Source organism: Ranitomeya imitator, chromosome 2 (assembly GCF_032444005.1).
Source record: "Ranitomeya imitator isolate aRanImi1 chromosome 2, aRanImi1.pri, whole genome shotgun sequence".
NCBI classification, from domain to species: domain Eukaryota; kingdom Metazoa; phylum Chordata; class Amphibia; order Anura; family Dendrobatidae; genus Ranitomeya; species Ranitomeya imitator.
Window position 1 is genome coordinate 588216114 of NC_091283.1, and position 13810 is coordinate 588229923.

General features: G+C 47.8%; 1 protein-coding gene across 1 annotated transcript in view; it reads right to left on the reverse strand.

Moving 5' to 3' along the window:
• DLGAP4 (DLG associated protein 4) overlaps positions 1–13810 on the reverse strand; it is a 300448-nt gene that overhangs the window by 186816 nt on the left and 99822 nt on the right. The window contains exon 5 of the mRNA XM_069752301.1: positions 10138–10252. Within this exon, the coding sequence (XP_069608402.1) occupies positions 10138–10252 (115 nt within the window). The remainder of the gene's footprint in view (positions 1–10137; positions 10253–13810) is intronic.

The window sequence follows — 13810 nt, forward strand, 5'->3', positions numbered from 1 at the left end:
TATAGTGCTCTGCACCGTTCATTGTGCCCCATAGATGTGCCATATACGGTGCTCTGCACCGTTCACTGTGCCCCATAGATGTGCCATATACGGTGCTCTGCACCGTTCACTGTGCCCCATAGATGTGCCATATACGGTGCCCTGCACCGTTCATTGTGCCCCATAGACGTGCCATATACGGTGCTCTGCACCGTTCACTGTGCCCCATAGATGTGCCATATACGGTGCTCTGCACCGTTCACTGTGCCCCATAGATGTGCCATATACGGTGCTCTGCACCGTTCACTGTGCCCCATAGATGTGCCATATACGGTGCTCTGCACCGTTCACTGTGCCCCATAGATGTGCCATATACGGTGCTCTGCACCGTTCACTGTGCCCCATAGATGTGCCATATACGGTGCTCTGCACCGTTCACTGTGCCCCATAGATGTGCCATATACGGTGCTCTGCACCGTTCACTGTGCCCCATAGATGTGCCATATACGGTGCCCTGCACCGTTCACTGTGCCCCATAGATGTGCCATATACAGTGCTCTGCACCGTTCACTGTGCCCCATAGATGTGCCATATACGGTGCTCTGCACCGTTCACTGTGCCCCATAGATGTGCCATATACGGTGCCCTGCACCGTTCACTGTGCCCCATAGATGTGCCATATACGGTGCCCTGCACCGTTCACTGTGCCCCATAGATGTGCCATATACAGTGCTCTGCACCGTTCACTGTGCCCCATAGATGTGCCATATACGGTGCCCTGCACCATTCACTGTGCCCCATAGATGTGCCATATACGGTGCCCTGCACCATTCACTGTGCCCCATAGATGTGCCATATACGGTGCCCTGCACCGTTCACTGTGCCCCATAGATGTGCCATATACGGTGCCCTGCACCATTCACTGTGCCCCATAGATGTGCCATATACAGTGCTCTGCACCGTTCACTGTGCCCCATAGATGTGCCATATACGGTGCCCTGCACCATTCACTGTGCCCCATAGATGTGCCATATACGGTGCCCTGCACCGTTCACTGTGCCCCATAGATGTGCCATATACAGTGCTCTGCACCGTTCACTGTGCCCCATAGATGTGCCATATACGGTGCCCTGCACCGTTCACTGTGCCCCATAGATGTGCCATATACGGTGCCCTGCACCATTCACTGTGCCCCATAGATGTGCCATATACAGTGCTCTGCACCGTTCACTGTGCCCCATTCACTGTGCCCCATAGATGTGCCATATACGGTGCCCTGCACCGTTCACTGTGCCCCATAGATGTGCCATATACGGTGCCCTGCACCGTTCACTGTGCCCCATAGATGTGCCATATACGGTGCCCTGCACCATTCACTGTGCCCCATAGATGTGCCATATACGGTGCCCTGCACCGTTCACTGTGCCCCATAGATGTGCCATATACAGTGCTCTGCACCGTTCACTGTGCCCCATAGATGTGCCATATACGGTGCCCTGCACCGTTCACTGTGCCCCATAGATGTGCCATATACGGTGCCCTGCACCATTCACTGTGCCCCATAGATGTGCCATATACGGTGCCCTGCACCATTCACTGTGCCCCATAGATGTGCCATATACAGTGCTCTGCACCGTTCACTGTGCCCCATAGATGTGCCATATACGGTGCCCTGCACCGTTCACTGTGCCCCATAGATGTGCCATATACAGTGCTCTGCACCGTTCACTGTGCCCCATTCACTGTGCCCCATAGATGTGCCATATACGGTGCCCTGCACCGTTCACTGTGCCCCATAGATGTGCCATATACAGTGCTCTGCACCGTTCACTGTGCCCCATAGATGTGCCATATACAGTGCTCTGCACCGTTCACTGTGCCCCATAGATGCTCCACATAAATCTCTGCCGCCGCCGCTGCTGCTGCTGCAATTAAAAAAAAAACACATACTCACCTCCCTTGATTGCAGCTCCCAGCGTCTCGTTCCGGCGCCTCCATCTTCCCGGCGTCTCTGCTCTGACTGATCAGGCAGAGGGCGCCGCGCACACTGTATGCGTCATCGCGCCCTCTGCCTGAACAGTCAGAGCGCAGACGCCGGGAAGATGGAGGCGCCGGCCGGGAAGATGGAGCGACGCTCGGCGGCTGGAACGAGGACAGGTGAATATGCTATACTTACCTAGTCCTGGCGATCCTCGCGCTGTCCCTCTGCCTGGTCTTCGGTGCCGCAGCTTCTTTCTCTATCAGCGGTCACCGGCACCGCTGATTAGAGGAATGAATAGGCGGCTCCACCCCTATGGGAGGTGGAGCCGCTTATTCATTTCTGTAATGAGCGGTCCCACGTGACCGCTGAAGAGGGGAAGAACTGCAGCACAGAAGACCGTGGGACGGCAGGGACAGCGCGAGGATCGCTGGGACTAGGTAAGTATGCCTCAGCGCCCTCACCCCCTCACCCGCCGACCCTGCCACCCACCTTGACTCGAGTATAAGCCGAGAGGGGCACTTTCAGCCCAAAATTTTGGGCTGAAAATCTCGGCTTATACTCGAGTATATACGGTAATTGAACTTACAAATAAATTTTAATTACAAAATCGGACCCTCCTTCCATGGTCTTGGCAGCGTCAATTCTGTATTCATTCTAACACGACCAGAAAGCTCCCCACACTCTCTGCATGTCGGCATGTGATTAAAGAGGCAGGCTGCCAGGCTCAGTTTGTTAGCTAAGCCAGCCCGCACTGTCAAGGCTGATGGAGAGACTGAGAAGGGAGCTGGCTTAGCTAATACACTGAACTTCACAACCAGCCCCCTCATCACATTTCTGAGACACAGGGAGAGGGTAAGAGCAGCTTAGAGTAAGACATGGTGCACCTGAGAAAAGGACAGTGAGTAGGGACATGGGTGCTAATTTCGGAACTAAAACAGTACATATTAGTAAGTTCAATTTGCTTCTAAATCTAAATGCATTTTTATGTCCCTGGACAATCCCATTAAATAGAATTGGTTATCAGGTTTTGCTATGTAATCTGAGAGCAGCATAATGTAGGGGCAGAGACCCTTCAAATTTAACAATTCTCTAAATGCTGAGCTCTGTATATCCCACCCCATCCATTAATGGATGCTTTGTAGCCATGTACGATGTACACAGAAAGCTTATAATCAGGGGCTGACTGGCAAATTTTGGCCTGGGGGACAAGCACACAGCAGTGGCCCATGAGTAGCGGCTCATCCTTAAAGGGGTTGTCGGATCTTATGCTACATGTCTACAGACACTATGTGGGAATCCTCATATCGTGCGCTGTGAAGATTCTCTGGTGCCGGCAACAGGTGGTCTTGTGACTGCAAGCATGCGATATATATATATTCCCAGCCACATTTCAACTAGACTGTTTTGGGCCTTGTTCAATACAGTTGCATTAGGCCATGCAAGTCTGGTCGGCATGTGACCGCATGTATGCCAATCACAAACTTACAGCCACACACCCGCCAAATGACCACAGCACTGCCAGCAATGTGAGAAGCACAAGTCTGCAGTCAAAAGAATGACAGAGTGAATGCACCAATGACACACAAACACACACAGCCCCACTGTATAATGACACACACACAGCCCCACTGTATAATGACAGACACACGCACAGCCCCACTGTATAATGACACACACACACACAGCCCCACTGTATAATGACAGACACACGCACAGCCCCACTGTATGACACACACACATGCACAGCCCCACTGTATAATGACACACACACAGCCCCACTGTATAATGACAGACACACGCACAGCCCCACTGTATGACACACACACACACAGCCCCACTGTATAATGACAGACACACGCACAGCCCCACTGTATGACACACACACATGCACAGCCCCACTGTATAATGACACACACACAGCCCCACTGTATAATGAGACACACGCACAGCCCCACTGTATAATGACAGACATGCACAGCCCCACTGTATAATAACACACACAGCACCACTGTATAATGACACACACAGCCCCACTGTATAATGACACGCGCACGCACAGCCCCACTGTATAATGACAGGCACATGCACAAGCCCACTGTATAATGACACACATGCAGCTCACACACACACACACGCAGCTCACACACGCACGCATCTCACACACACACGCAGCTCACACACACATGCATGCAGCTCACACACACATGCATGCAGCTCACACACACATGCATGCAGCTCACACACACGCACGCAGCTCACACACGCACGCAGCTCACACACGCACACAGCTCACAGACACGCACGCAGCTCACACACACGCACGCAGCTCACACACACGCACGCAGCTCACACGCACGCAGCTCACACATGCACGCAGCTCACACACGCACGCAGCTCACACACGCACGCAGCTCACACACACACACAGCCCCACTGTATAATGACATACCCACACAGCCCCACTGTATAATGACACACACATGCAGCTCACACACATGCATGCAGCTCACACACACACGCACCTCACACACACACGCACGCAGCTCACACACACACACATGCACAGCCCCACTGTATAATGACATACCCACACATCCCCACTGTATAATGACAGGCAAACGCACAAACCCACTGTATGACACACACATGCAGCTCACACATGTACACAACTCTCACACACACACACACGCGCACGCAGCTCTCTCACACACACGCACGCAGCTCTCTCACACACACGCACGCAGCTCTCACACACACGCACGCAGCTCTCTCACACACGCACGCAGCTCTCACACACACACGCACGCAGCTCACACACACGCACGCAGCTCACACACGCACAGCCCCACTGTATAATGACACACACATGCAGCTCACACACGCACGCAGCTCACACACACACGCACGCAGCTCACACACACACGCACGCAGCTCACGCACGCACCTCACACACGCACGCAGCTCACACACACACACACGCACGCAGCTCACACACGCACGCAGCTCACACACACAACCCCACTGTATAATGACACACACATGCAGCTCACACACGCACGCAGCTCACACACACGCACGCAGCTCCCACACACACGACACGCACGCAGCTCACACACACAATACACGCACGCAGCTCACACACACGCACGCACGCAGCTCACACACACGCACAGCCCCACTGTATAATGACACACACATGCAGCTCACACGCACACAGCTCACACGCACGCAGCTCCCACACACACGCACACAGCTCACACACACACACGCAGCACACCTCACACGCACACAGCTCACACACACACACGCACGCAGCTCACACACGCACGCAGCTCACACACACACACACATGCACAGCCCCACTGTATAATGACATACCCACACAGCCCCAATGTATAATGACAGGCACACGCACAATACCACTGTATAATGACACACGCACGCAGCTCTCACACACACACGCACGCAGCTCTCACACACACACGCACGCAGCTCTCACACACGCACGCAGCTCACACACACGCACGCAGCTCTCACACACACACGCACGCAGCTCTCACACACACACGCACGCAGCTCACGCACGCACCTCACACACACACGCACGCAGCTCACACACACACATGCACAGCCCCACTGTATAATGACATACCCACACAGCCCCACTGTATAATGACAGGCACACGCACAAGCCCACTGTATAATGACACACGCACGCAGCTCACACACACACGCACGCAGCTCTCACACACACACACGCACGCAGCTCTCACACACACGCATGCAGCTCTCACACACACACACGCACGCAGCTCACACGCACGCAGCTCTCACACACACGCACGCAGCTCTCACGCACGCACGCAGCTCACACACACGCACGCAGCTCACACGCACGCAGCACACACACACACGCACAGCCCCACTGTATAATGACAGGCACACGCACAACCCCACTGTATAATGACACACACATGCAGCTCTCACACACGCACGCAGCTCACACACACACGCACGCAGCTCACACACACACGCACGCAGCTCACACACACACGCACGCAGCTCACACACACACGCACGCAGCTCACACACACATGCACGCAGCTCACACACGCAGCTCACACGCACGCAGCTCACACACACACGCAGCTCACACGCACGCAGCTCACACACACACATGCACAGCCCCACTGTATAATGACATACCCACACAGCCCCACTGTATGACAGGCACACGCCCAAGCTCACTGTATAATGACACACGCACGCAGCTCTCACACACGCACGCAGCTCTCACACACACACGCACGCAGCTCTCACACACACACGCACGCAGCTCTCACACACACGCACGCAGCTCTCACACACACACGCACGCAGCTCTCACACACACATGCACACAGCTCTCACACACACATGCACACAGCTCTCACACACACGCACGCAGCTCTCACACACACGCACGCAGCTCTCACACACACGCAGCTCTCAGACACAAACGCACGCAGCTCACACACACACACACGCACAGCCCCACTGTATAATGACAGGCACACGCACAACCCCACTGTATAATGACACACACATGCAGCTCACACACACATGCACGCAGCTCACACACGCACCTCACACACACATGCACACAGCTCACACACACACACACGCAGCTCGCACACACACGCACGCAGCTCACACACACGCACACACATGCACGCAGCTCACACACATGCACACAGCTCACACACACATGCACAGCCCACACACACACACACATGCACAGCCCCACTGTATAATGACATACCCACACAGCCCCACTGTATAATGACATACCCACACAGCCCCACTGTATAATGACACACACATGCAGCTCACACACACACGCACGCAGCTCTCACACACACGCACGCAGCTCACACGCACACGCACAGCCCCACTGTATAATGACAGGCACACGCACAACCCCACTGTATAATGACATACCCACACAGCCCCACTGTATAATGACAGGCACACGCACAAGCCCACTGTATAATGACACACATGCAGCTCACACACACACGCACGCAGCTCTCACACACACACACGCAGCTCTCACACACACACGCACGCAGCTCTCACACACACACGCACGCAGCTCTCACACACGCACGCATGCACACAGCTCACACACACAAGCACGCAGCTCACACACACATGCATGCAGCTCACAGACACACCAGTTACCTCATACACACACCAGTTACCTCAAACACACACGCACGCAGCTCACACACACATCACACACGCCAGTTACCTCATACACACATCACACACACCAGTTACCTCATACACACATCATACACTCTCCTCTGTGGTGCAGGGGTGGCTCAGCTGATGTCCATGTGCAGCTCTTCAGTTTCTCCTGCTCACAGCTCTGCACTGTCCCGGGCCCCGGCACCTCCCCCGTCTCTCCTTCTCTGCCGGGATAGCAGATAAGAGCAGGAGAAGCCAGAGCTCCGTGCACACACAGGCCGGTATGCTGACCTTTCATCTTGGCTGCTGGCTCTCTCCCTCAGAGTGGCAGTGGCGCATAGGAGCTTGCTCATCACATACCCCTGCAGCCTGCATGTCAGGGCTGCTGGCGGGATGGCACCACCGCGCACTACAAGTGCGCTATGTATTAGTCACTGCCAGTCCTCCAGCGGCCCTGTGCAGCTGCTTAGACACCGGCCCGGGGGGCATATGCATTTCTGCCACCCAGCCCAGCCCGCCCCTGCTTATAATCATTGGGGGGTTACACAGGGCCCATGAAATGGCTTGACTACCTTGCAGCAGGTTTACTGGTCCTCCAGTGATAACTTTTCCTGCTGATAAAACAGTGATTTTATCAAAACTACACTAAGCAGCCAAGTAAGTGACACATCAATGATATCTGGGTCTCTACCTCTACATTATGCTGCTCTCTTATTTGGTGACACCTAGTGACAGATTCCCTTTAACAAGCGTGAATCAAGTCCCTAGTCAAAAATCTACTGATATTGTACATCCGTATTAATTACTGGGACTCTACGATTTCTAAGGCCAAGTAATGGTGGAATGGGGAGAGTAATAAGGTTTCTCCAGTCCATGAAGGTAAGTCAGTGTATATAATAGAATTCAGCATGGCAGCTTAGACAAAATGCTCTAATCACACCCTGCTAAGTAATCCCGGTACTAATAGATTTCCCACAACCAAATGCCACTCTTGAGCAAGGTAAGAGTGGCAACTTGCAGGAAAGACTTGCTTAGGTTTGTTAAAAATAATCTGTCGGTAGGATCAACCCTTCTAAGCCGTCTATATGGACAGGTAGGTCATAGGAAGCTGAATAAAATGATACCTTGATATCTGTTATTCGATGTCTAATTACAGAGAATTCAATTTTTTTCTTATATGTAAATGAGCTGTACAGGATTATGGGCCGGACACTGATCTGCATGAGAATCTGCCTCCAGAGATTGTTATAAATAAAAGGGGGAGTTACCAGTGTGAGAAATGATACAGGAAAGAAATATATCTTGGTACCGTGTTAGCCAGTAGATAGAAAAATATTGAGTCTCCTCAGTGGTTGATACCTTTTAATGGCTAACTGAAAAGATGGTAACAAATTGCAAGCTTTTGAGACTGCACAGGTCTCTTCATCAGGCAAAGACTAAAACAAATTCTGAAGAATCACATATTTATGCACAACATGTCTTTTTACATCAACTAAGGAACTTGCCCCTTAGACCATGTGGGGTCATCACAACAGAGACCCTAATCACAGGACAATAAAACAATCCTTATCTAAGAACTGGCCCAATATTTATGGACATAACTGTTTATCACCCATGGTAATTCTGATTCATGTCACCTGTCTTACCATGGTTTTTCCCTTTTTTTCCTTTTTTGCTTTTTTTTTTCTATGCTATGTTGTGCATAAATATGTGATTCTTCAGAATTTGTTTTAGTCTTTGCCTGATGAAGAGACGTATGTAGTCTCGAAAGCTTGCAATTTGTTACCATCTTTTCAGTTAGCCATTAAAAGGTATCAACCACTGAGGACTCTCAATATTTTTCAGTGTGAGACATGTAACTAACACAGAACAGTTAGAATTTAACATTGTCTCATAACAAACATGTTAACAGCTGTAGCTCTCACGGTTCTGCTATATTGCAACCCTATGTGTCTGGGAGATGGAAACTGAAGCCATGAGAGGAATCTACAGATGTGTCAGGTATAATCACAGCTCTGCAGTGAGATCAGGAGAGCAGAGAGCGGTCATTACACATCACACTGGTAACGCCCCCTTTTATTTAGAATAATCTCTGGAGGCAGATCAGTGTTTGGCCCATAGACGGAACAGTCAATTTACATATAACAAAAACATGGATTTCTCTGGAATAAGACATCGGATCGCAGATATCAAGGTATCATGTTATTCAGCTTCCCATGACCTACATGTCTATATAGACAACTTAGGAGGCTTGATCCCATTGACAGCTTCCCTTTAAAATGAAACTGGACACTGACCTGGAGCAAAAGAGAAACAATTACACAAAACAGGTCAATAAAAAATAGCACAGAACTGCTCCGTAATTAGAAATCAGCCTCATAGTGAGCTTCATAGTGTTAACCATCATGAGTCAACAGGGAAAACTTTACTTTTTGCATTACAAATTCTTAAGCCCTATTCGCCGAAGGTCATGTATTCTGCAATTGGAAATTTCATTCTGCAGCCAAATTGGCTGATGACCAGTGCATTTGGCAGCCATGCCAATAGAACATCTTTTTTTCACTTTAATAAGAAATGGAAATGAATGTTAGTCTAAATGCCCTACAGTTCATTAAGAAAGTACACTTTATCACAGAGCTGGACTATTTCATTGTGTGGCCCTTTTGAGTCTGTGACAGCTTTAAAGTTAAAGTAACAATGGCACATAGACATTTATTTCATTAGCTCTTTTCCAGGTAGGAAAGTTCTGGCATTCTTGTATAGTTTCCATGGAATAGATGGAGCCACACAACCGTACAGCCATGAAACACACTGTATAACATTATATACAGTGAATGGTAGAAGCACTGTATATAACTTAATGAGTTTCTAGGAATCCAATGACTTATATAGGTAATGGTCATAGTGCATGCAGAGTAGACTACATAGGTGCGCACCCTCCTCACCTGACACAGGCTGCCCTCTTCTGTCGCACTCTCAGTCAGCTGATTATAATCCTCCTCCCAACTCTGGAACTTTGAGGAGGTTAGGATGTCCATAGAGTCCACACGTTCCAGACTCCTATAGAAATAACCACATGAAATTCTGGCTGTTTGGTAAAGAAATAATAGACTGACAAGAGCACTTAGTAGACATTACAACACAACTAATATACTGTATACATGGATTTTAGAATGTACATACCCCCAGGGGTACTCACTGTGCCTCCTGGAGATACTTGCAATGTCCTCATTCTGTGCTTTTAATTATTTCAACACAGTGTATGATGATCGCCTTTGACATATGTCTCAGGTTCTTTAATGGTAAAAGCTGCAAAGTGCTTGTAAAAACCAACAACTTTGCAATTTACTTGTTGTTAAAAATAATTTTCATTCACAAGAGTAGAGTGATTTTTTTAATGTTACTGTTTATTGCTTGTTGCTTAAGTTCCCGTCACAGTCTAACAGCAGTGGACAAATATGTGCAGTGTTTACAAACTCTTTCCAATAGAGTTTGTAAGTGCTGCTGTGAAACTGGCTAGATAGCTTGAGTGCACTGATATCCCCGATCCAGCCAGCTTCAAGGCAACTATGCCCCTCCAATTCTGCACTGGCAAAGCCACATCGGAGAATGCACTATTTCGGCCAGAAACAGACGTCGCTGCTGGTCTGAACTGCCAATCCAGCAAGAACGCAGTAGCAGGAATCCAGAAGGCAGTGGAGTGGCCCACCACTATGCTGAAGACGTTGAGAACTATCTTTTAATGTCATTTATTTAATTGGTGGATACTTGCTTTAGGAAGTTTGAAAAATTCCAATCTAGTATACATCATGCTTTATGTTTGTACAATTGAAGTAATAGGTTTTTCTAAACCTTAGCCACATCACTACTATACTACTATAGTTCAAATTTCAGAATAACCCTGGAGAAAATGATTTATTACTCATTATTTAAGATTTTATTCTTTCATCACATTCCCAGTGGCTCAGAAATGCACACAATGTAATTAGTATTTGACAGCATAGATTTTAAATTGTCTATGTCATGCTGCTACAGTGCAGTACAGCGCAACCTCCACCAGGGGGAGCTTGAGAGGGAAGTGAGACTGCACACACAGAGCAGCAGCACAGACGCCACCAAGTGGCGAGAGAGTGGTCAGACAAGCCGAGTCAAAGCACGAGATAGCACGACAGTACAAAAGGATTAGACAGAATGGATAGTCAGGACGTAGCAAGAGATCAGTAAACCAGAATGGGCAATATACGGTACAATAGGGACAAACAGTAACGGAGTCAATAGCCAAGCCAGGAGGTCAGAACCGGAGAAGACAATAGTATCAAAGGCAGAAGCGAGTCTGAATAGGAGCCAAATCCAAAACCAGAGAATCAAGCCAAAAAACAGGGAAACACTGGGAAAAGGGCAGACAGAGGGAGTCAACAGACACAGGGCAAGTCAGGACAGATCAAGAGCTACCAGAGTCAGGTTCACACGCTAAAGGCAGAACTATAGTTGACACCGCCAGCAGGATATCTCGGAGTTAAATAGCATACCTGAACCCAGAATGAGGCAGAGAAAAGTTAACCCTTGACATGATCTGCCCAGAAAAAAGGGCAGACAGATTTAAACCCTGGAACGGATCATGACAGTCTAACTTGGGTCCCACGTTTCTGGCAGCCTTCTTGAAGCTTCTCATACTATATAGCTGGAATTTTGGCCAATTTCTCCCGACAGAACTGGTGTAGCCAAGCCAGGTTAGTAAGTCTTTTTGCTCCACAGATTTTCTAGTTCTGGCCATAATTTTTTCATTGGATTGAGGTCAGGGCTTTGTGTGATGGTCAATCGATTACCTTCCCTTTATTGTCCTTGAGCCATTTTTCCACAACTTTGGATATATGCTTGTCCATTTGAAAGACTCATTTATTCCCAAACTTTAACTTTCAGGCTGAAGTCTTAAGATGTTTCAATATTTCCACAGATATATCCTTCCTCATAATGTCAACTATATTTTGAAGTTGCTCCAGCCTCTTTTGGAACAAAGCACACCTACAACATGATGCTTTCATCCCCTTGCTTCATGGTTGGGATGGTGTTCTTATGAGCCTCCCCTTTTTACCTCTATACATGATGATGATCATTATGGCCAAGCAATTCCATTTTCATTTATTCAAACTAAAGTATGATCTTTGACCTCATGAACAGTTGTACACTGTAACCTGATTTTTATGGTGGGTTCGAAGCAATGGCATCTTGCTTTCAGATCATGTCAGTATTCGGCATGTTTTACTGTTGACATAGATACTTTTGTACTGGTTTCTGGCATCATTTTCACAGGTTCTTTTGCTGTTCTTGAATTGATTTGCATTTTTCACATTAATAATACATTCATCTTTAGGCAGCAGAATGTGTCTACTTACTGAACAGTATGATGTCTGAATGATCCCATGGTGTTTGAACTTGCAGATTATCATTTAAACAGATACATTTGGAACAATTAGGAGTTGGGAAATTGTTCCTGAGGATGTACCAGACTTATGGATGTCCACAGGTCCACAATTACTTTTATGATTTCCTGGCTGATTAGTTTTGATTTTCCGATGACATCAAACAAAGAGGGAATATGCATTGAAGATAGGCCTTAAAATACTGTCACATGTACACTTCCAATTAACTTAAAATATGTCAATTAGCCTATCAGCAGCATCTAATACCATAGCATTGTTTGAAATATTTAAATGGTCAGTCAAATTGTAATTTTAATATAGCAAATTATATATAATTGGCTTATATAATATTTGCTGAAACATTTGCTTTTCACACTTAAAGTACATATCCAAAATTATTTATTTAACCTATCATTTATTGACAGGATAAATATAGAGAGTAAATATTAATTTTAATGACTTCATCCCAAGACCCTAAGCGTACGTTAACTTATGACTTCAACTTTGTGTATATATACTGTATATATGTACTGTATATATATATATATATATATATATATACTGTATATATATATATATATAGTAGATTGGCTCACTCAGATGTACAACGGGAACACTGTCACTTTAAGATCTTCACTGGTGTATTATATATTCAGCATAAACCATGGTAAAGTAAAAATAAACACGACCCTTTGGGCAAAACAGGAAAATAAAACAAGCTGGTAGCACAAAGCACAGTCCTTGTGGTAGCGGGGATCCGCCCACTCAGGATTAGCAAAACACATGGTTCAGGTTAGCACAAACATGTCCACTTCTCTGAAGTTAGCCTCCCCAGACACACTGAACACTGAATGCCTCAGGAGGCTGACTATTTAAACCCAGACCACACCCTGGGGTGGAGAAAAGGTTGACAACCTCCCACCCACTCTATGGTTGTCCACAAAAGCAGAGCCCTCAAAATGGCCCATTAACCCCTCTCAACACATAGCTTGCAGGAGCAAATGTCTGGGTTTCAAATCACTGATGCTAGTAGCCTCAGTGAAACGTATCTCCCCTCCAATTTGCCAGTGACTTTGTCACAATATACAAGTGCTTCTCACTAAATTAAAATATCATGAAAAAGTTAATTTATTTCAGTTCTTCAATAAAAAAAGTGAAACTTATGTATTATATAGAGTCATTACAAACAGAGTGATCT